A 25,734-nucleotide genomic window follows, 5' to 3' on the forward strand; every position below is an offset into this window, starting at 1 on the left:
GGTCTCAGGCTAATACTTGTACTTCGCAGGCTCAGGGACAAGTTAGTGTAAACGACTCTTCCAAGTATTCCCCTTTCAGTAGTCACAGATACCAGAGTCCACTTGGGGTTACTGCTCTGTCCACCGCGAAAAACCTTCTTATACATTGTCTGTGTCCTGTCTCCTGAAAAGGGGGGGATTTGTATTATGTCTTACACCATGTTGTGGCCCTTGTTCTACACACACACACACACACACACATAAAAACCTATATACATATCCATTGTGCACGTGTAATGTGTACATATAATTTATTGCCTCTGTATACTAGGTCTGTGTATATGGTACAATTCCACCAAATGTATAATTTTCCTTTAGCGTTGGTTATGTCCATAGTATGAAACAAACTATCCCTGTGCAACATTGTATCCTCTTGTAAGTAACCCCATTGTGCGTGGCGCACTGTAAGGAAACGTGGCACCCGATATATATATTTCTTCCTCCACGTACAGGTTACCCAGCTCTACAGCCCCACTTACCAGCTGGTGCTACAACTACCATCATATCCAGCACATGGGTCACGGACATGCGTGTAAAAAATAAACTGCTTTTATTGCTTGGACGGCGAGAGGACAGAATAAAAACACAAAAACCACAATATGGCAATTCCTTCTCTGCCGCTTAGGAGTGCAATGTCTGCTATGGAAGACAAAGAGTTAACTCCGGGCCAGAGCCTCCGCCCGGGAGAGGCTTACAGCGAGGACCGGATCAGATTTTGGATTGGGGAACAGTTGTACAAACAAACAGCATTTATACAAAAACATTTCTGAACAGTCTTAAAAATAAATTTTAAAAAAAAAACAATTTGTAAAAACTCAAGATGTGCTTCTCATGTAGATGGCGTGTCCCGCTGGAAGAGGCACTTCATACACAGGTATGTTTGGTGGCACTGTACACAGAATATGGCAGCTGTAGTGTTGCACAGCCGTAGATAGCACCGACATCAGCTGGAGGGAAGCTCGCGGAGTTCCCTTTATTTTCATCGGCTGTATTCACATTCCCCACGATATAAATGTGGGGGGTAATGTAACCGCTTCTATCGGGTACTTAGGGGAGATATTGCTTTATAAACGGAGGAACCGGTGACGTCCCCCATGTCGTACCGTCGTTATAGTCCATGCAGAGCGTAGGGAAGACCCCGCCTTGGTCTTAGTGGTTCCATCCTCCCACATCCAAAGTCACATATATGTAACCCCCAGGATAAGAGTCTGTGGCAAAACGCGTAGTAAGACCGGACGTAGCCTTTCCCCACGGTCCTAGCGTCAGTCCATCTCCATGGACATGAGCCTGCGGTGCTCCCGGCGCTTCTCCTGTACCGGCTGGGCTTTGCAGCAGAATCGCGAACTGCAGTATCCAATGAGACAGGATAAGAGTCCCGCAAGCAAAGACAGGCCGACTCCGATCAGCAGCGGATATCTGAACGCGCTCAGCACTGTGGGACAAAGTTACAGTTAATACAGATCGTAATAAATAATCTGTACACCATGCACTACATACACCTGTCCAGTAGGTGACAGCGCCCCCAGCAGCACAATCTATAGCTCTGAGAGAGCCCCTATTGGCTGCATCTCATACTACAATATAAAGCAGAATCTATCACATATGGGGGACCAGCACAGCGCCCCCTCCTGACTGCCTCCAATATTAGTCATCTACCTGTCCAAAGATGAAATATTTAGGTTAGCAAAGATGAAGTTTAGATATATTTAATATTAAATAATAAATCTTTCCTCCGCAATGCAGAATATACTGAATATTAAGTCTGGATTCACATGGTATACTCAGCACTATGTGTAATCACTTACAATCCATCCTGACGCTCAAGGACACATAGGAGGAGGTGATGGTTTCCTGACTGTTCCAGCTGCCCTCGCTGCCCCGCACCCAGGGGGTTACCATGCAGTAATGGCTGCCCGCATCTTCCTCCTCGCAGCTATAGATTCGCAACCTGTACTCCATATCACTGAGCCTCTCCAGGGCTACATCGCTGCTGCTGTTCCTTCTGTTGTGCCGGACCTGAGCCATACGATCCGCTGCCACCAAGAACACAGAGGAGCCCCCTGGTCTCTGGACGTACCAGGACACCTCAAAGGCCAGGTCTTCTGCGGAGAGGAGCAACGCAGAGAGGTGAACATCTGACTATACATTAAACCTCTCCCTACGCTGCTTCTGTCAGTCACGTCATTTACCCCAAGCATTAAAGGATATCTCTATCGCTGCACACTTATTTCACTCACACTAGAATACCTCCAGTAGCAACGCGTTTTACTGTACGGCGAAGCTGCTGGCTGCCTCAAAGAGAAACCTGTTCTGCTCAACGTGCTTTAGTTGTATAAAGGACATCGTAAAATCAGTCTCAGGTTATTTCAGAAGATTCCCAGTTTTAACTCCAAAGACATCTTATTAAAATGAATCCATGTTACCATACTACAGATCAGTTGTTATCCACTCTTAGGATGTCTAATTGTGTGACATCACTCACAGAATAATGCAATTAACCCAGAGAGAGGGAGATGGAATAACGGACAATATTGGCGACATAAAGCAGGTCTGTGGATATATAATCCTCCCATGTGCTTTGTTTAGATCTAGGACTGTGTGAGCCTTGGAATGGTTTATGTGGAAATTGGGTCAATGGTTCGGAACTGGACAACGTCCAACCGCTAAAATGAAGGAACCAGCCTCTCTCTACATCGTGTGCGAGACCTGCCATAGGGTAACTTACCTGGATCCACAGCTGGTCCATCTATGGTAATAATGCACCAGAACTCTGATCTCTCGCCGCGGTATATGCTAAGGCTGTCCGATCGTGCGGTGACATTAAACACTGGACCTGATAAGAGAAAGAGAACAAACTTATGTCCTGGAGTTATATCAAAATCATCCCCTTCAGATAGACCCTCATGACAGATTGAGGGATACTTATAAGTGCTGCACAGAGCGGGTCACAGGCACAAACAGTGAACCTGCTGGTAATTGGGAGTCACCATGAGAACGGAACGGTGCTGAGCACATAAGAATTTGTGGTAGAGAGCGAGTTCTGTTGTATAATTTATGCACAAGGCCTCCTCGCTGGTTGTCACATTGTAGTATATGTCAAGAGCAGGATATGTATTAATAAATCCAGTTGTGAGCTGGTTACTCCATATATATTTCATTCAGAGTATGGGGAAAATAACTTCTTCCTCCCATCACACCTGTGTTACACTGGTTTATATTATGTGTAAGATTATGTTAACAAAATTATATAATGTCTGAAATGACGCTACATCTATGTACAATCTTTCCTGATATAAGTATCTTTATTCCTAGGATATGAGTATCTAAGAGTGTATATGGTTACCCATTTGTACTGTATAAATGTATAGCAGAATCTGTGTGTAAGTGGCTGGATGAAAATTATAAGTAAAACGTATAATATTATAATTCCTACATAGTATATAGCAACACATACATCTAACGCAAAGTGTTAAATCAGGACAGAAAAGAAAATATTTCTGGTTTAACTGGAAACTGCCTTTAAGAGTGGTTAATGAAGTGGTCATCGAGTATTTGCTTTGCTATTAGTACTTCTATAACATTAGCATTTGGTGTATGTGTCTCTGACCTGCTCTCCTTCAACTACATGTAATACAAGTCACCAAAATATTACCCCAGCAAGTGAAATAATGAGAGATCCCAAACCTGAAGTCTGGAACTCCAGCTGCACTGGATTGGACGTCCGATTGTGCACCATTCTCCAAGCCCCGCCTCCTCCTTGTGTCCAAGCTGCCACCGTACAGTGGTATGTTCCAACATCCTGGTTCTGTGCCTGATAGAGTCTGAAGAGATAGGCTCCTTCCTTCCCCTTCTCCAGCACCGTGTTACTGACACTAATCATCTTCCGCCGGGTCGTCCCATCGCGGCTCAGCGTGATGACAGTGGTGGGGTCGGCGGTGTGCTGTGGGGGCGTCCGTGTCACCTGCACAGAGTACTGGGGGGAAGGGATGTTCTGAGCCTGCACCGTACACATCATCTCGAAGGTCCCTCCTGCCACCGACACCATCTTTATCAGCCCAGCCTTAACAGTCAGAGCGGGATCTGCACAAAGAGGAGAGGACAGTTCACTTTGCAGACTTGGTGCCATACATGAGATGCTCCACAGAGATATAATCACCATCCACCAAGAGAAAATACACAACTTTATAAAAAAACATTTTTGAAGTGTGGCGGACAAGGGACAGCTCCCCAACTTGTCCAGATATACATTACAAAGCGCACTGGGACTGATTGGTCAATATCGGAGGCAGCGTAGCATCATCTGTAGTGTTCGATTTGTATGTGCTTTTAAAATTTGTTAGTGGAGACCATACTTAAAGTTAAAGCAGAGGTTTGCGACCTGCAAATTTGGAGGCAGAAGTCTACGTCAGACCCCAAAACACCACTATTGTGTTCAGTCATTGTTTCACAATGCTGTGGAGCAAAGCAGTCTGGTTTTATGTTCTTTAATAGCAACGATGGTTAAATGAAATTTGGAGTCAATATCACACAGAAAACAATAAGTTGTCCTTGCTCACCTTCCATCAGCCAGAAGACATTAACCGGTTTCGAGGTCACTTCGGCGGCCGGTACCCAGCTGTTATTTTGCAGAGGCTTCCAGGCTGTAACCACACAGTGATAATTTCCCCTGTCCTCCTCAGATGTCCATTGGATGCGCAAGACAAAGGTATGGGGACCACGGCGGGAGAAGATTAACTCCCCCCTCTCCAGACGCTGCTGGTAGTGCTCCCCCACGCGCAGGCTCCAGTCATGGCTGAGGGACCCCAGAAATAGAGATATGGTGTCCTGTCCCTGAGATGGAGTGAAATACCAGGACACAGATAAGTGGGGGTCTCCGGACATGCTGCTGTGACACAATAACTCGGTGGGTTCCTCTGACATCTGAGGTGTAACGGAAGTGTTCAGTGAGACGGAGAGGTCTGGTAATAAGAAAAAAAGAAAACAGACATTAAGGTCAAGTAAATGTAGAGAGAGCAGTTACAGAACAGACAGTGGGTTCTAAGGAGGGAAAGGGGCCAGAGGAACAGACCAGTAAGGGCGGGTTCCCTGACCCTGGGAGGAGAGCGAAACTGACCATAGGTGATGGGAGAAGGAGGGGGTCCCGACCCTGGGAGAAACAGGGTTCCCGACCCCAGGGATTAAAGCACAGGAGACTATACTAACTGTATTTGAGGAGAAAATGTAGACATTGAAACGAATGAAGCGGATGGTCAGGAAAGAAGTTGGACAAAGTTTTACACTCGCCACCATGAGTACTGTCTGTTGTATCTGCAATCTAATAGACAGGGGATATAATGGGCACCTATGTGGTGAATAAATGGGTACATGAGCCCAAATAAAATATGCCCTCAGTATGTTTCTGGGTACAATCACGGCCAGTGCAGAGGTCACTCACCCTTTTTGATCGTCCTCACGCTGGTCGGGGTGGACATCTTTTCTGCAACAGGATGCCAGGTCCGATTGGCAAGCAGAGCCCAGGCAGTGGCACGACATGTGTATTCACCAGCCTCCCACGCCTCTGGCACCTGTAGTTGATAAGTTATAATATTCTCTTGGGTAGGGTCAGGGTCCGGCCCGCTGGACAACTCTTCCGCATTGGAGCCAAACCAGCGCACCCGGGTTATCAGTGGCACATCCGAGTCTAGCGATACCCGACAGGTCAGAACAAAGGGGCTTCCCTCCATAACATCTACTTCAGGCCCCGCGATGGTCACACTCAGATCTTTGGGGGGACAGGAAAGAAGTGATGGTTCCAGTAATGTACAATATACCAGAGAAATCCAGAACATACGTCAGCACGTCTTCCCTAGCCAATACCATATAGTCTCCTGGCACAGCCACCTCACCCCGTCATTGCCCACCCAGCTCCCCCCAGGACAGCCACCTCACCCCGTCATTGCCCACCCAGCTCCCCCCAGGACAGCCACCTCACCCCGTCATTGCCCACCCAGCTCCCCCCAGGACAGCCATCTCACCCCGTCATTGCCCACCCAGCTCCCCCCAGGACAGCCATCTCACCCCGTCATTGCCCACCCAGCTCCCCCCAGGACAGCCATCTCACCCCGTCACTGCCCACCCAGCTCCCCCCAGGACAGCCATCTCACCCCGTCACTGCCCACCCAGCTCCCCCCAGGACAGCCATCTCACCCCGTCACTGCCCACCCAGCTCCCCCCAGGACAGCCATCTCACCCCGTCATTGCCCACCCAGCTCCCCCCAGGACAGCCATCTCACCCCGTCATTGCCCACCCAGCTCCCCCCAGGACAGCCATCTCACCCCGTCATTGCCCACCCAGCTCCCCCCAGGACAGCCATCTCACCCCGTCATTGCCCACCCAGCTCCCCCCAGGACAGCCATCTCACCCCGTCATTGCCCACCCAGCTCCCCCCAGGACAGCCATCTCACCCCGTCATTGCCCACCCAGCTCCCCCCCAGGACAGCCATCTCACCCCGTCATTGCCCACCCAGCTCCCCCCCAGGACAGCCATCTCACCCCGTCATTGCCCACCCAGCTCCCCCCCAGGACAGCCATCTCACCCCGTCATTGCCCACCCAGCTCCCCCCCAGGACAGCCATCTCACCCCGTCATTGCCCACCCAGCTCCCCCCCAGGACAGCCATCTCACCCCGTCATTGCCCACCCAGCTCCCCCCCAGGACAGCCATCTCACCCCGTCATTGCCCACCCAGCTCCCCCCCAGGACAGCCATCTCACCCCGTCATTGCCCACCCAGCTCCCCCCAGGACAGCCATCTCACCCAGTCACTGCCCACCCAGCTCCCCCCAGGACAGCCATCTCACCCAGTCACTGCCCACCCAGCTCCCCCCAGGACAGCCATCTCACCCCATCATTGCCCACCCAGCTCCCCCCAGCACAGCCATCTCACCCCATCATTGCCCACCCAGCTCCCCCCAGCACAGCCATCTCACCCCATCATTGCCCACCCAGCTCCCCCCAGGACAGCCATCTCACCCCGTCATTGCCCACCCAGCTCCCCCCAGGACAGCCATCTCACCCAGTCACTGCCCACCCAGCTCCCCCCAGGACAGCCATCTCACCCAGTCACTGCCCACCCAGCTCCCCCCAGGACAGCCATCTCACCCAGTCACTGCCCATACAGACCAGGAGAAGATAAGCTGGTATTACCATTATCTACTTAATCGCTGGCACAGTCAGCTTACGCTAAAACCGCAAGTCCAGTCATCAGAGAAGATTATCTGGCTTCAGCATTACCCAGTCAGTCCCCCGGGTCACATTCAGGTCACCTCATCTCTGCCTGTTCATATTTCTGGGCACAGTCCGCCAATTGCTTTATTAGCCAAATAATTAAAATTAGTCCATTTTTTGCGCAATATAATGTGCCACCAAGAAGCTGGACATCTCCGCTCCCCACCAACTACTTACCAATTGCCTGGACCTCCACAAGGGCAACCGATACTCTTTTCTCTTGGATTTTTTCCCAGCCGTCGGGCCCCTGGACCCAGGAACCGGCCACACAGCTGTATTCTCCTGCATCCGACGGCTGAACACCATCTACAGTCAGCTGGTACATATCAGCTCCAGTCGTGTCCAAACGTACTGCACCACTGCTGTAACGGGCGTCATACTCTGAGCCGGGCTGAAAACGCCCCAGGTGTGTAAGTGTCAGAACCTCAGAAGCAGAGCCTCCTACTTGGCGTTCCCAAGTGAGTGAGAGATGGGTGTGAGCTGCAGAATTGTCAAATGACGCCTGACACCGGAGCTGCAAAGAGCCACCTTCTGTCACGTTGCGGACATTTGTCAGACGACCCTTAGGGCCCCCGAGTCTTAGGGTGTCAGAGATCACTGTATTGGAGAAAAAGGAGGAATGAGATGAAGGCCGACAAAAGACAACGAGTGGTAATGAAACAGTTACATTCGGTTACCCAAATGGAGAAGCTGCTGCAGAGACTCTTTGGAAATCAAGTTGGTTGTCACCCTCTTTTATGAAGGGTCTTTATGGGTGTTCCTCTATCTCAGATCCCCTGCAAAGCCTTAATCCTGTTCTGGTGACATTGTGATATATATATCTATCTATAGGCATTCTTTAAACAGCGTTTCACCATTTACTTTGAGTGGTACTGGGAAAGAACCTCTGTGGCAGAGGACAACCAGCTCAGGGCCCATCAGGGCAGTCACCAGGGGGGGGGACATTTCTGCCTCACTGTCCATAGAAGGACACTCAACAAGGGTCAAACAGGCCATGCGTATCATCAGTGAAAGAGATCTCCCAGATCTCCTGACCACCTAATCTCCCGATAGTATCTTGTTATAGGTATGAAGACAGCGATGTGGTTCTGTCAGATTCATACTATATATATCTCTATCAGATTAATGATAAAAAGAATAGTATGATTGATGTAATGATTGTGCTCAGTGATATGTGTTTTATTGGGCACTGTCCCCCAGCACCTCTGATCTACATCAACTGCTCTGCAGTACCCATCTGTGCCACAAGGGGGTAGGAGTACGCTGCATCGGATGGATTGAGATTACAGAATAGTGAATGGAAAATAGATTTGGGGAAGTTTTCGACATAATAGAATTATGACCATGGCAGACAGAATAATATGCGGCCTGCCCCAGAAAAACCCTGAACAGACCCCAGAGATCCTGATTGTAACCACTGCCAGAGCGGACAGCGTGGGGAGGAGGTGCTGGGACAGCTAGGGTGTGTGGGTGACCGCTATCTCCTGACTGCCAGGAGCCCAGAATCCTTCTGACAACAGCGGGTCCTGAGAGGGGTGTACCCAACTATAAGGTGTAGCAGTCCAGTGAATTATACATACAATGTAAAGCAATGGTTTCAGTATTTTGTGATACATCACAATATCGGACATCACTATCAGTGGTACAACGAGACACTGCCAGGGAGCCCCCGTCTCATCCTTACCTCTCAGCTGTACGTGGGCATCATAGTTCCCGCTGAAGGTGGCGTCTGTGCTGGGCGTGGAGCAGGTATAGTTCCCCGCATCGGATGTCCTCAGCTGATGGATGTGGAGATGGATGACGTTGTTGCTCACTCTCTGCAGCTTGATGCCTCCCTCTTGCACCCTTCTGGAGAACGAGGAGTGTGTGAACGTGTTATCCCAGGTGCTAAGCACTTCCACTGCGCCCCCGGATCCAGAGGAAAACGTCCAATCAAAGTTCTGCTCGCTGGGGCCCTCATATTCAGTTACACTGCAGGCGATTGAGACATCGGTCCCTTCCACCCGCAGGAGTGGGCTGGAGGGGACACTGACTATTCGACTCCACGCGACATCTGCAGGAAAACAGAAAGAGGTCACATGACGATGGAACATACAGGAGTAGAGAACAGAGTTGCGATAAATGGAACATTCGCCAATTGGTCAAAAGTCTTAAGTGGAGTACCTCAAGGTTCTGTGCTGGGGCCACTCTTAATATATTTATTAAAGTGCTTTGTGATGGTTGAGAGAGAAACGTTCTGATTTTTCAGATGACACTAAACTCTGTAAGGTAATAAAATCAGAGCAAGATGAAGTTACTCTACAGAGGGACTTAAATAAGCTGGAGGATCGGGCGGCCAAATGAAATATGAGGTTTAAACATAGATAAATGTAAGGTTACGCACTTGGGGATCAAAGACAAGCACGCAATCTATAAATTAAATTATTTTAGAAGAATCTATAATAGAAAAGGATTTGGGAGTGCTCGTAGACAGTAGACTTAGCAATAGTGCTCAATGTCAAGCAGCAGCTGCAAGGGCAAATAAAGTATTGGCATGCATAAAGAGGGGCATAGATACAAGGGAAGACAGTGTAATTTTGCCACTATATAAATCGTTGGTAAAGACCTCATCTTGAATACAGAGTACAGTTCTGGGCACCACTCTATAGAAAAGGTTCAGAGAAGGGCGACAAAACGGTATAGAGTCATTAAGTTATGAGAAAAGGTCAGCCATGTTTACTTTAAAAAAAGACGTCTTGTCTAACTTCTTTATTATTGTTGAAAACTTAGATGTACAGTTTATTACTTGAATACTTGATAATGTATGCTAATGTAACTTGCCATTTCTGTGCAATAAAGTTTAAAAAAAAAAGAAAAAAAAAAAAAAGGCGTCTAAGAGGGGATCCGATTACTATGTACAAATACATTAGGGGTCAATACAGAGAACCTTCATATGAACTTTTTACCCCAAGGACCATACACAGGACACGTGGTCATCCCCTAAGGTTAGAGGAGAGGAAATTTCACAGCCAGCAAAGGAAGGAGTTCTTTACAGTAAGGGCAGTCAAGATATGGAATTCACTGCCAGGGAAGGTTGTGATGGCAGATTCAATAGATATGTTTAAGAAAGGTTTAGACAAATTTGTAGCAGAAAAGTGTATCCAGGGTTCTGACCGTTAATTAAAATGAAGGATAGTAGTGGATCCAGGGAGAAACAGGACTGCAATATTGGGGCAGGAGCAATTTTACCCCATTAAAACAGATTGACGGTTGTATCATCTGGAGCAATTTCAAATGTAAGAGATCACAGAAGATCCAAAATAGGTGGAACTTGATGGACTGGTATCTTTTTTCTCAACCTCATCAACTATGTTACACCATGAGACATGTCACCAATCACAGAGCGGAGAGGTCCAATACCCCTGGCAGGCACAGGAACCACCACAGTATAAAGAGACACATGCATCAGCAGACACAGGTACTACAGTATATATATATAAATATATACACGCACATACACACACACACACACACAACCTGTCAGTGTGTACCTCTGTAATACACCACTCCTGTCCTGACATTACCCACAATCAGCTATAACTGCAGAGCATCGCTCACCGCCACCTGCAGCAAGATGATTTTACACACTGCAGAGTATTACTCCATCTGTCCCTCAGCAGGATAACCCCACCGCAGAGCATTGCTCTCTGTCTCACAGGACTGCAGCATATTGCTCCAAATCTCAGCATTATCTCATACATGCAGAACATCGCTTCCTTTTTCCCAATCTTTACCCAAAGCACGGAATGAAATCTCCCTGACCTACAAACCAGCGGGATCCCTGCAATAACTTAGTGCGGAGGAGGGGGAGGGAAGAGCTGTGCGAGGACAATTTACACATCAATTAGGATATGAAGCGAGCTGAGCGCTGATCCGCGGCGCAGGGAGGTAGGATTACTCCAAGAGCACATTACACCAATTACTGACAGATCCCTCTGACAGCCAGGACTCTCCGCACTAACCTGAGGCTGTGAGACTGGGGCAGCGCAGTCCTCACCTCAGAGCAGTGTCCACTGCGCCCAGCACCACCTCTTATCCATATAAATGGACTCATTAACCAATGTCGCCCAGTTTGGTGGATACTCCGGTCCTGTTCCCACATGATGATGGGCACAATCTCACACAACCTATTGAGCACTCGTAAGTCAGAGTGTCATTCCCAGCACAGAGACTGCACTGACTACGGGGGTCAATGGCTAAATCTAGAGGCCATTCCTAGCGATCTACTTCTCCTGGATCTCTCCCCACTCTTCTCATACAAATACTACAACCAGTAGGTCTTCAGGCCACTGTCCTATCCTGGTTCTCATCCTACCTATCTAACCCCTCTCTCAGTGTTGGCTTCTCTGGATCCACCTGTGCTCTGCTTCCTCTATCAGCTGGAGACCACAAGGCTCAGTCCTAGGTCCTCTGCTCTTACCCATCTAAACCAAAACAACCCTCTCACCCCCAAACCAACATTACTGTGCGACTGAATCACATCGCCCCAACTAAGCACTTTTCTCACTGCCGTCTGACTGGACCAATATGGAGCAGTTATCAGCATGTATCTAACTCCTATACTTTGGAAGCCTGCATTACCATATCATTGCTCAATAAAGCCAACATGACCACTGGAGGGCGCTGTTCCGAGTCTACAGATTCTATTCACCTCATCCTACAGGGAAATATAAAGTGTTGGACACTCCAGTCAGTATTGTACTGAATGTAAGAATGGTTATTATTAAGCTTGCACCTGTCAGGGAGTTACAAAGTATCTTCCCATGAGGAAGATACTTATATACATTATAAGAGCAGGGGAACGCGGTGTCAGATGTTATAACAATGTGCGACACTCCCGCTGACTACAACAATCACACTATCCCCCTGCAGCCACAATAATTATTACACCAAGAGGTCACAAATGATGCGATAACACTAGACAGATGACCTCATAAAGTCTGCGTGATGTCATCAGCAGCCAATCGCTCGTGTTCCTCAGATAACAGAAGTTCTATTCATAGAATTGTGTCCCATCTCGCCTGCACCAAAGGATTCTGGGACATAGTTGACAAAAAAAAAAATGCCAACCAGTTAACCCCTTCGGGGAAACACTACCAGATTATGTACACAAGATGTAACATTGGTTAAACCATCTATCGCCATAGCTAGTAGGAACTGTAGAAAATGAAAGTTATAACATATACACACACACATATACATATATATATATATATATATATATATATATATATATATACACACAAATTTAAATATAAACTATAGAGGTGGACTGAGGGAGAATAAACTTCTCTTATTTTCCAGCCTTGAATTGGAATAGAGATAATAACAGATTACAGTGCATCACCGAGACTTGTATTCAGGTTTATCCGTCACCTACATGACGGCCTTACGTCTCTCTGACATCACTACTTCCTGCTGACGCGATAGTCTGCAGACGTCAGCATGTGAGGTGTCTTACATACAGTCCTAGATCAGTTATACCAGGTTTATAGCTGTAACACCAATAAACCTGATGGTATGGCACTTGGTCACAGTTAGCACGTCATCGCCTGACCAGAGGTTTTAGTCGACGTCTGGATGATCCCGTTCTTTTCTCTACCACACATGCAGCAATTAGTGGCATATAACCTTATAATGACCACTTGTATGGACACCTTTATTTGTCTGAGCGTTAATGGGACCATAAACTACACGTAAGTGTATTAGGTATCCATAAAGTAGCGCTTAAAGCAGAGCAGGACAAATGCCCAGATTATCTACCAATAGATGTCCGTAGTCTCTGACCGGCTTCAGAATTCTATGTTACTGTTCACTCATAAGTCTTGTGTCTACCTGTGAGGACTGAACAACACTTCGGAAGCGAGAAGCTAAGTGTCATAATTTGCTGCTACAAATCAGATACAACCGGTTTAGTACCTGAAGGGTTATTGACAGAGTTCCCTGTAACTTCTATAAATCACTTCTCTAACCCTATATACCGTGAAACTGGGGAGGAAATCCATGACAGTCACTCACAGCCCTCAATGTAACATCAAGTTTTATAGCCACTGGAAACATTATTTCATCATGGAACGAAAGTTTATTTGTTCAGCAATTTTTACCACTGAACAATCGATACAAATACTGTAGAATGCCACACACACCCACAGCCCTAAAGCTTTTTCTTAACTACAAAAGACGAAAAAAACAAAACAAAACCACACAACAAAAATGGATTGCAGAAGTGTTCAAGTCATTGTTGCGATACACCCGACATAGCCCAGAGCTGTCCATTGTCTGTCACTTGACTCCTGATTTGTGGTATTTAAGTCACTTTACTTATGCCTTTACTGTAAGCTTTGGACGACTGACCGGTCCTTATACATCTTCCCCCAAGTCCTAGTTCTGTCCATAGAACTTGGTGTGAGGGTCTCCACATGTTTACGGAAACTCTGGCTGAGAATTTCTTTTCTTCTACAACGGTTGTCTGTTTGTATTTGCTACGCTCCCATAAAGCATGTGTTGGGGACGTGATGGGCTGTGGCTGTCTCATGGCCTTCTCACACGGACATACAGCTTTGGTGGAGGGCCGGTTCAAAGTTGTGAAGATGACATTTTTTTGTACAATGGACTCCATTGAGTCTCTGAAATTTACTTATTTTCCTCCCCTGCTTTGTGGTTTTTAAACAGCATTCTCTTCTTCTTTGATCTTCACGATGAAGCTGCTGGTTGGAAACATGGACTACACCTTTGTAAGATTTAAGTGTATTGATTGATATATAAATAAATACACTTGTCTGTGTGAGGTCCAGATCAATGTCCTGGAGCAGCCCAGACCTCAATCCCACCCAGAATCTGTGGGATGGGTTGAAAATGGCTTCTCATCGATGGCCCCATCCAGCCGGATGAACTGGAGCAATATTACAATGAATGGATGAAAGTTGCAAGAGCTGGATGAATAAAGCTGGCAGAGACCCTGTTAGACTCACTGCTGTAATAATCCACTATTCAGGACAGTCTATAAATCATTCCGCAAGTATACAGCAGTACTGATGTGGGTGTCTGCCCCCTGCTGGGTGCACGTAGTACAGCAGCTGTATCTTGCAGAGGAATTCTCAATTATGTGAACTCTCCTGGGCCGCAGTTCTTCACGTCATGTATAGGAGATTATATAATCATCAGCTGAAAGTACGAGGTGTGATCCTGGGTGGAGGAGCGGGATCCTGAGCCCCTAACCTGCTGGCCGCACCCGGTGACCCTCTAACACATGGCTCAGAATCTAATCCAACAGGTTCTTTCAGGGGATTATCCTGTCCTTTAACAAGAGGATCCTTTCCCAGGACGGTGACGTCGATCCCTCCCAGGATAAACACAGAAAGACTGAACGAAAGCTCATCCTTTGATGGTGGAACCAGGAGCCTGCGTTCCCCAGCTACACCCAGCACATAAATCTCTCCCGGGAACCACCTGTTTTATTGGGATTTATGTCTAAAGTCTCAACAATAAAGGTGGAGCAGGCTGGAGACAGACTCAGATAATCTATAGGAACAGGTCATACGTCGGGACAGAGGACTGGAAATAGGGACAAGCAGTACAGGCAGAACTGAAACTAGGGGGCTCCCATGCTCTGTGATACCATCTATAACCAGGATAAATGCTGCGCCCATTACAGCTGCCCACGTCAGCCAAGTCTCTCCGGGAACACGGCCGCAGTTTGAGTTTTTACATTATATGGAGCCAGATTTCACAGCTCATTGTGACCTCAGACGTGTCTCTGCAGGTCCCAACACAGGAGAAGCTGTCACACAGCCAGACAGTCACCTCACCCGGGCGAGATCCCCCAACGTCATCCAAGAGCCATTAACCAGAGGACACAGCCCTGCAGCAGTCACACAACGTGGTCTCAGTCTCACTCCCGTCTGACAAATGCTCAGACAATGGGAAAAAGTGATTACAGAATTTACAGTGTTAAATAACCTCAAGTGTCAAAGGAAAAGATTACACAACAGACAGAACACAGAACAGGATTTACACTCAGACAGAAAATGAGTTACAACCATTGTCGATTGTAAGCTCAGTAGGACAGAGATTCGTTCATGTATTGGATATTCAGACCACTAAACAGGAGCCTGGTACACCCAGACATATCGTACACACAGACCTGCGAGACCCCATACACTGTACTATATCACTATACTCAGCTACCTGATAGTGCCTCCTGCCTCCGCCATGAAGGGCTATGGGAAATAATATGTTTATATGCAGAGTACATTTGATCTGTGACCCCCTATTCCGCCTCACATATCATCACATGGGCTGTGCAGCAGTGAGAGGGTTAACATTCCAGGCAGATCGTCCAATGGATCCTTATTTCCATGTAGGGTTTTATTGTGAGAACCTGGGATGACCCCCCCCCCCCCCAGAGGAGAATCAGCCAAACCTGCCGGCAGCCAGTAGGGCGTACACTGTGCGGAGACGGGTCACCCACATCTACAGTACTTTGCCTCGTCCACAGAGCTGAACATTGAGACAGTGCAGGGCTTAGTGCGCACGCTACCACCAGACGCTTTGTACACAGAAATTTCTGGGATCCAGACGTTAGATTCTCATAAGTAACAAACAAAACCTCAAAACATGCGAGGTGACCCCCGAGGATAAAGTATCACATGTATAGGCCGAGACCTCTAGCTGTGCCCCTAACATACCCCAAAAGTAACCAGAGACTAGTTCAAAACACGCCCCCCCTCATACACAGCTGTACAGAGAGACAGCTGCTGCCGAGAGGTTAACGGCTGCCCTGTCCCGTGGGCCACAACATATCATATACAGCCTGCTAAGGGGGCTCCGGAGAAGGGGCACCATACCAGCACACACAGGGCAGAGGGTGAGGTCACATCACATCTCTGAGCATTCTCAGGAGATCGCTAGTTACTGCTAGGTAGATTGTGGGGGCCCAGGCTCCGGAATTAGACACCCCAGCAGTGGAGAGAGTGAGTCAGAATGCACCTGCTATATAAGGACACGCTGAGAGCTGGCACACAGCAGGCGGGCACGTTATCATAGCATGTAACCAGATCTCTCACGGAACCTGTTGTGTTAGCAACGCCTGCCCGATGGTCCGACAGCAGATACATGCAGCCAGAATATGGATGGTAGTAGGAAACCACTCACATGAGCAGACTGACCCTGTGAGCACACACTCTAGCACAATAACGCTGCAGAATATCAGAGCGAGGCTATGATAGGTGGAAAGCATGCTTTCATCATCACCCTGTTTAAGCTAGCATTGTTATTACAAGTTCTATGTTCATTCTGATGTCTGCAGTCATTGCCTGGACTAATGGGAACCTATTACACTCATTTATCACACTGACATCTGCTTTGTTACAGTACATAGCAGATTTCTAGGACATATAATCCCAAAGAATGGTGTTGAAATCCATAAGGCACCCTAACCCTACATATGGTTTTAGTTTCCATGTGTAATGTAAATATAAAAGAAATCCCAGCACAAAGTCTTCTTGTCAGAGGTTACCCAGCTTACGTGATGAAAAGTTCAGCATTCAGTACAGATGCCATTGTTTCTCCCTTTAGCTCCTCCCAGAACCTTCCTGTCAATCATACAGAGATGTGATAATCCTCTAACTGTATACTGGTGGGGCGCCATTAGGCCTAGGCACCAGTGCCTGCAATGTTTCTCTGACAAGAAGCTTAGCTAACATGGCTGTCCCCGTTTGCTGGGACTTATAGTTCCACAACAGCTGCTGAGCCACACACTCCACTTTTTAACTTCCACATGACGGCATAAAAGGAAGAAAAATAAGCTGAGGCAGCAGACAGCTGATCACAATCAATGTGTGTAAGAGACCAGAGTGATACCTGTGCTATGCTGGGACTTGTAGTGTCCTACTCCTGCGGAGACCTTTTCCATCCCAGGAGGAAAATGGTGCTTGTGACATCAGTACAAGATGAGGGGCCCTGTCAGTAAGTGCCGGTGAGACCATCCATGCTGGGTCTCTCGCTGGCTTATCACAGCAATATACCTCCAATAACAAAGCTATGACATCACCCAATGCCATGTGTCACCACTTTCCCACGAAGCCTCACTCCCATCCACTAACAGACGTTACACCACCGTGTTCAGACACGCTCTTAATGCAGCCAGACAGCTGACATTTGCACAGCGACACTCATTAACCCTTCACACTCAGCTTCCAGGACGCAGTAGAAAGATTTGGGGTGCAGAATACCGCAGAGACCCCCAGATCTAGTCAAAAATATCAAACTTCATAAAATGAAGAAACAAAGCCGAGAAAATAAAATGCACTGTTACATATACCTGGATTGTAGATGAGAAACGCAGCAATCCAGAAAAACACACAGAATGCTCCATTCCAGAAACATAAGTGAACCCACGTGGCTAGTAGCGGACCCCTTTCCAGCGCTACATGTCTAGTAGTGGACCCCTATACAGCGCTACATGGTGAACATACAAGGCTAGGAGCTAGAGTGAATGTAAAAGCAGTGGACAATTAACACTTCCCCATATTGGGTTTGAGATTTTGAGGGTTTCTTTTGTTTTTTTAAGGGGGCAAACCTGGCAGAGTCACCAGTGGGAGTGGGGGGGGGGAGGTGTCGAAAGCAAACCTGGCAGAGTCACCAGTGGAAGGGGCAAACCTGATAGTCATCGGTGAAAGAGGGGGTGACAAGCCTGGCGGAGCCGCCAGTGGGAGGTGGGGCAAGCCTGGCGGAGCCGCCAGTGGGAGGTGGGGCAAGCCTGGCGGAGCCGCCAGTGGGAGTGGGGGGAGGGGGGGGGCAAGCCTGGCGGAGCCGCCAGTGGGGGGGGGGGCAAGCCTGGCGGAGCCGCCAGTGGGAGTGGGGGGGGGGGCAAGCCTGGCGGAGCCGTCAGTGGGAGGAGGGGGGGGGGGGCAAGCCTGGCGGAGCCACCAGTGCCTACGTGGAGAATGACTCATTTACAACTTATTCCTGGATCCTACTGGGAAACTGGAAGTGACAATTTTACATCTGGTATTTACAGTTCTGCGCAGTTAATCGAAAGTTTTGAAGAATGGCTGCCAGGAACATTCATAGCAGCAGAAGAGAAGAGCGGTTCCACCTGGCATCTTATACTGGAACCCAAGTCTCCAGCTCGCTAACTAGGAAAGGGCCAAATATAGCGGCCACAAATTCCATAACCTTGTTGTGAGTTTCATGGTAACCTGCATAGAGCCAACAGGCTGCGCACACTGCTGTCACAGAGTGTCCAGCGACTCGGGGTGTAAGAGAACGTCTATATAACCCACACTGAGCCATATCCGACACTGCAGCTGGCTAGTGAGGGTTAAAGAATAGCAGCAATGTAGTCACAACACCTGAAGTAAGTGTGAGCTGTACATTGTGAGTGACAAGTGAGTCATCCTCACTTCAGAGGCTGATTCATACTCTGATCAGCTGCTTTCATAAGAAGGAAACCAATCTAACAATGAAAGGGGAGGAAAGTCCCAATTATCAGATCACACACAGACTATAAACCTTACACATTGCCCCAGGTCATTGCAGAGTGATGTGTGGTAGCACACAGCAGCCTCTGGGTGGTGCTGTACCCAGTTCCCAGTACAAACTTATTCCTCTGTTCTCTGCTGTCCACAATGTTACCCGTGGTGTAAAGAGTGCCGTGTATTCATAGTAAGAGTGCAGTATTTCAGGCAAAATTATCCTTCAGTAAATCAATGTCTTAAAGCATTGTAAACACAATTGGACAGATTCAATGTGTCAGTGGCAATCGTCAAATCAGTTTTAGCAAACTATTTGCATGAATCCTCTTACTTCTCCGTCTGTATTACCTGTATTGTTTTATTACCGTGAGTGTTCCCAGTTGCAAAGTGTGACGGAATATAAATATCGATGCTTAATCAGTGCATTGAAACGCTGCAAAATCACCGTTACCAGCACGAGCAACAAACAACATCTTGGGGCCCCTGGACGTGGAAACCCGGGGCCACTGCCCGTTGAGGGCTGAGCTATAGGAAAACACTAGTGATGCCGATATGAGATGGCGCATGGCATGCGGATGTAAGCAGCTAGTAAGCGATGTTTGACTCCAGCCAGCAAGAAGTGACGGGCATTGCTGAACGTGGAGAACACCTGAGATGGAGAACTCCTCCGTCCTGTGAGAAAGGATGTATGTGGGGGACAGATGTCAGTAAAACACAACGGGGCGGAGGGGAGAGGGGTTTAGGAAATCTGATATTCCATGGGCTGTTCCTCAGTGACAGCTATAACATTTCTTGAACATTCATCATTATCATTTATTTATATAGCGCCACTGATTCCGCAGCGCTGTACAGAGAACTCATTCACATAAGTCCCTGCCCCATTGGAGCTTACAATCTAAATACCCTAACATATATACACACACACACACACACACACACACACACACACACAGAGGCTAGGGTCAATTTTGATAGCAGCCAATTAACCTACCAGTAATGTTTTTTGGAGTGTGGGAGGAAACCGGAGCACCCGGAGGAAACCCACACAAACACGGGGAGAATATACAAACTCCACACAGATAAGGCCATGGTTGGAAATTGAACTCATGACCCCAGTGCTGTAAGGCAGAAGTGCTAACCACTGAGCCACTGTGCTGCCCCACTATCCAGGAACATGTAGTCACTGGAATCATGTAGCACATTTGTTGCGAAGCGCATATTGCAGCGATATAACACGTAGTACTCACACTATTTAACATGTCCTAAGCATTATTGAAAAGCGTAAAACTGCAGCGTATCGCAGAAGCGATCAATGACTTCCTAACATCCCCTCACATAGCGACGGGACCCAGCAAGTACCATCCTCAGATGGAGTTAGTTTGTGTCTAAAAGCTATTGATTTACACGTAGTTTCCGCCTCCATACAGGTCTATCAACTGTAAGTAGGTTAAGGCCAGATTTAACCCTTTGCTGAATTGGACGCTGAGCTGCGAGAAAACAGCCGTTCACTACAGATTTTGGGCTCCATAGAGGCCCATTTAACAAACGCAAAAAATGAAAAATAGTTTTCAATCCTTATCGCATTGATAAGAATTGAACTATTTCTCATATTAAGTAACCAACACAGGGACAGCAGTTCCGATAAAATGCAGTTTCTGTGAAAAAACGAACACAAAACAATTATCACGGCGTCTTCACAATGCGCTCGTCTCCTGATTTCTTCATCCCCCTTACAATGTCTGTGCGCATGTGCCAATCAAAACTCTTGGGCCTGCGCACAGGAACCCTCCAGTCGTCAGTGAGATGAACAAAAATCATATGACAGGGAGGGATGACATGATCCCTCCGCACATGCACTGCCCAGCTCTGCTCTTCAGCTGGCGTACATTAACATAACAAGTTTCCGAAAAAAAACCTAGTTTTCAGAACGTGTTAGATTGGTGGCTGCTCCCTAACGCATACTATTTTAGGGTGACTGCTCATAAAAACTAGATAGAACGCAAAGCAGCCGATATCCACATTATCTGCTGCGATGCAACATTTATAAATCTGAGGAATCCTCCAAATTGCGTCGGATTGACGGCAAGTGTACTTTGGTTAGGGGGCAGACTGTGCTCTTAATACAGAGCCAAATCCAAAGTGCGTTTGTGACCTTGGCCACACGCTGTAAGATCAGCAGCGACAAACTGCGACACACAGTGCTAAATAAAAGTCTAATGCCTAATAATGAACAGATCAGAACAGACCCCAGTAATTCCAGAATCCCTATACTGATCCCGTGTCTCGGTGCCCAGGACGGGGCACTGCTGGGATGTGGAGAACGGAGGATAACGTGGTTTGTCTGTGAGGCTGGAGGGCAGAAGGGACATCCCCAGCATTTATACAGTAGTCTGGATGAAGTTTGGGGGAGGTGCAGACAAGGGGTAAGGAGGAGGGGTGGGGGGGGAACCTTTGTGTCTGCAGCAGGCTAAGGAAATTTGAGAACCCTCCTCCCCCACAGCCTGCAGCCCCCTAAACAGAGAGAATGTGTGACCAGCACCAGGATATAGGAATTCCCCAGTCACCAAATATCGGAAACCTCGTTGCCGAGTGTCAGAGGCAGGTATCTACTACTCCCTGGAACCAGCATGTTACAAGCAACTGGACGTAGATTCCTGTAGGAACAATGTGTGTTCCAGTGTATCCGCATTATACGGCACTGAGGAAAATGCTTTAACAGATTAGTGGCAGCTCATCTACATACAGAACTGCCCCACGTCTGTACATAACAGAGACTGACAGCTGGGTGCGCTCCATCGCATACAGAGATATACCACTAGATTGTTAGCTCCTGAAGACAGACTACATTTTACATTAGATCACACACCATAAACTTTAGATCTAGTGTGATTTCAGTTTGGCAAGTTCACCCTAGACTGTAAGCTCCTTGGGAGAGGGTCACTGAGGACATGCAAGGGTTAAACAGACAAGAAAAGAGATAAAGACTAACACAGACACTTGTATGCGATATCCGCTCTACAATGTTAAAAGCCCCCGCATATAACATCACCCCCAGACACGCGTGTCCTCACATTCCTGCGTGTAATTCTCCTGTTTGCACACGTTCCCTCAAACAAAGAGTGAAAATAAAACAAACTTTCTCCTCTTGTGCAACTGATGATTAATCTAGAAAACATGGTCACTAATCTCCAGCCCAACTCCCCCCCCTTCGACATATACAGTCACATGAAGCTGGGAATACGGCATCACGTCACATGGGGGGTAAGTCACATGGGGCAGGTACAGAGCTCTGTACACCTGGAGGGGTGAGTCACATGGGGCAGGTACAGAGACCTACAGACTATGGGGGGGGGGGTCCATCACATTTGTATTATCTACAGAAGTTTTTTCTGCTCCCCTCCCTCTGACCCTGGGGAGGGGCTGTGGTAAAAGTGCTAGGTAACAATCACCCTGCGTCCTACTCTCCCAGTTCCCTGACATCTAAATCTCAAACACCAGCTCAATAACATAGTGCACGCTTTCCAGGCTATTAAAAATAAATCTGGGGGGGTATTTTTTCTACGCACCCCTGACGGCTCTCTGCAAGCCTACAGAAACCAGTCTGAGCCTCATCAGAAGCATAAGGGAGTCACTAAGGGGTCTATTTATCAAGGATTTTTCCTGTGTTAAACACCCGAAAACAACAGTTTTCGGGTGTGTACCGTGAAATTGCTATGTATTATTGAAGCATCGCAGCAGATATCTCAGATATCTGCTGCTTTGCATTTGCTATCGTTTTTCTGAGCACTCCCCATAACAGTCTATGGGAAGTGCTCAGAACCGATATGTATTAAAGTCTAACTAGAGAAAATTTTCTCTTTTTCTACATGTTAATGTACTCCATGGTGCCATCTGAAGCTGGAGCCATCTGAAGCTGCCGTACATTAACATATCTGAAAACTTTCGCGCTGTCCAGCTCTGCTCTGAAGAGCAGAGCTGGACAGCGCATGTGTGGAGGGATCATGTGATCCCTCCCTGTCACTCATCCTACAGTTTGCCGGCCAGGATGCTAGTGCGCATGCACCAACTTTTCAGTCGGTGCATGCGCACTAACAAAAAAGGAAAAAAAAAAGAGAAGATCATCGCAGCCTTTAAACTTGAGAAAAGACTGCGATGATCAGGTGATCACTTCTCAGGGACAGCAGTCTATCGGCACTGCGGTCCCTGAGAAGTTTTTTAATACATAGCCGTTACTTTTCAATCCTTATCAAGGAGATAAGGATTGAAAAATATCAAGTAAAAAAAAACGAAGGGTCATAAATAGACCCCTAAGACACAGTATAGGAAGGGTATCCCATACAGGAATACAAGTGGCCAGGACGGACATAGGAATGAGTGGAGGAAACAATATGGCAGCTTCCCCTGACAGATGAATGTGACCAGTGTAATGGAGACGATTCCATGGAGGTATTAGAGGGGTTACACATCCCCCTGAACAGCCTCCGCCGGGATATTACACCGTATACAGGTGAAGCAGCACATTAAGGACTTACACTGTATTATTTGTAATCAACAAAACAGCAAATGACTAAACATTGGAGTGGTCAGCACCTGCTCATCCAGTGACACAAGAGTGCTCCATCCCTAATGTGTGCAAGGCCAGCCCTCAGCCACGCTACGGGGGGCACGGCGCTATCCGCCAGCCCTCGGCCACGCTACGGGGGGCACGGCGCTATCCGCCAGCCCTCGGACACGCTACGGGGGGCACGGCGCTATCCGCCAGCCCTCGGACACGCTACGGGGGGCACGGCGCTATCCGCCGGCCCTCGGACACGCTACGGGGGGCACGGCGCTATCCGCCAGCCCTCGGACACACTACGGGGGGCACGGCGCTATCCGCCAGCCCTCGGACACACTACGGGGGGCACGGCGCTATCCGCCAGCCCTCGGACACACTACGGGGGGCACAGCGCTATCCGCCAGCCCTCGGACACACTACGGGGGGCACGGCGCTATCCGCCAGCCCTCGGACACACTACGGGGGGCACGGCGCTATCCGCCAGCCCTCGGACACACTACGGGGGGCACGGCGCTATCCGCCAGCCCTCGGACACACTACGGGGGGCACAGCGCTATCCGCCAGCCCTCGGACACACTACGGGGGGCACAGCGCTATCCGCCAGCCCTCGGACACACTACGGGGGGCACGGCGCTATCCGCCAGCCCTCGGACACGCTACGGGGGGCACGGCGCTATCCGCCAGCCCTCGGACACGCTACGGGGGGCACGGCGCTATCCGCCAGCCCTCGGACACGCTACGGGGGGCACGGCGCTATCCGCCAGCCCTCGGACACACTACGGGGGGCACGGCGCTATCCGCCAGCCCTCGGACACACTACGGGGGGCACAGCGCTATCCGCCAGCCCTCGGACACCCTACGGGGGGCACGGCGCTATCCGCCAGCCCTCGGACACCCTACGGGGGGCACGGCGCTATCCGCCAGCCCTCGGACACACTACGGGGGGAACGGCGCTATCCGCCAGCCCTCGGACACACTACGGGGGGGCACGGCGCTATACGCCAGCCCTCGGACACACTACGGGGGGCACGGCGCTATACGCCAGCCCTCTGACACACTACGGGGGGCACGGCGCTATCCGCCAGCCCTCGGACACACTACGGGGGGCACAGCGCTATCCGCCAGCCCTCGGACACACTACGGGGGGCACAGCGCTATCCGCCAGCCCTCGGACACACTACGGGGGGCACGGCGCTATCCGCCAGCCCTCGGACACGCTACGGGGGGCACGGCGCTATCCGCCAGCCCTCGGACACGCTACGGGGGGCACGGCGCTATCCGCCAGCCCTCGGACACACTACGGGGGGCACGGCGCTATCCGCCAGCCCTCGGACACACTACGGGGGGCACAGCGCTATCCGCCAGCCCTCGGACACCCTACGGGGGGCACAGCGCTATCCGCCAGCCCTCGGACACCCTACGGGGGGCACGGCGCTATCCGCCAGCCCTCGGACACACTACGGGGGGAACGGCGCTATCCGCCAGCCCTCGGACACACTACGGGGGGGCACGGCGCTATACGCCAGCCCTCGGACACACTACGGGGGGCACGGCGCTATACGCCAGCCCTCTGACACACTACGGGGGGCACGGCGCTATCCGCCAGCCCTCGGACACACTACGGGGGGCACAGCGCTATCCGCCAGCCCTCGGACACCCTACGGGGGGCACGGCGCTATCCGCCAGCCCTCGGACACACTACGGGGGGCACGGCGCTATACGCCAGCCCTCGGACACACTACGGGGGGGCACGGCGCTATACGCCAGCCCTCGGACACACTACGGGGGGCACGGCGCTATACGCCAGCCCTCTGACACACTACGGGGGGCACGGCGCTATCCGCCAGCCCTCGGACACACTACGGGGGGCACGGCGCTATCCGCCAGCCCTCGGACACACTACGGGGGGCACGGCGCTATCCGCCAGCCCTCGGACACACTACGGGGGGCACGGCGCTATCCATACATGGTGAGTGCTAACTCATAGTACAGGTTATTGAGAAGGCATCCTCAGTACTGACCTATATATCCTAGGACAGGTCTGTGTCACAATAACTACAGGAACATATATATATATATATATATCTCTCCTAGAGGACACAACACAGGCACACACATATAGATATATTACCTATAGGACACACACTGCAGGGACAAAGAGCACATCCAGCAGATTTGGGAAACCACAAGAACTCACTAATTACCCCTAGAAGAGCCCTGATGTACAGACACCCGGAGCCCCAGCACTCACCGAGCAGCAGCAGCAGCAGCAGACACACCGGGGATCTCATGTCTGTGCGGACGGAGCAGCAGCGCCCGGATCTCTGTGTGTGCAGCCCGGGGGGAGGAGCGTGGG

General features: G+C 49.3%; 1 protein-coding gene across 2 annotated transcripts; it reads right to left on the bottom strand.

The window, feature by feature from the left end:
• Positions 1-572: 572 nt before the first annotated feature.
• On the bottom strand, positions 573-25,734 carry PTGFRN (prostaglandin F2 receptor inhibitor). 2 transcript variants are annotated; one of them, XM_075197508.1, is made up of 9 exons: positions 25,630-25,734; positions 8,989-9,357; positions 7,482-7,901; positions 5,474-5,800; positions 4,596-4,997; positions 3,724-4,119; positions 2,765-2,872; positions 1,845-2,141; positions 573-1,471 (listed from the first exon to the last, which is right to left on the bottom strand). In XM_075197508.1, the coding sequence occupies exons 1-9, from the start codon at positions 25,667-25,669 to the stop codon at positions 1,302-1,304; spliced, it is 2,529 nt and encodes an 842-aa protein (XP_075053609.1). In that variant the 5' UTR covers positions 25,670-25,734; the 3' UTR covers positions 573-1,301. The 2 variants fall into 2 exon arrangements, with proteins under 2 accessions (XP_075053609.1, XP_075053608.1); XM_075197507.1 differs by lacking the exon at positions 25,630-25,734 and adding an exon at positions 17,205-17,271.

This window comes from Mixophyes fleayi, chromosome 2 (genome assembly GCF_038048845.1).
Source record: "Mixophyes fleayi isolate aMixFle1 chromosome 2, aMixFle1.hap1, whole genome shotgun sequence".
Taxonomy (NCBI): Eukaryota; Metazoa; Chordata; class Amphibia; order Anura; family Limnodynastidae; genus Mixophyes; species Mixophyes fleayi.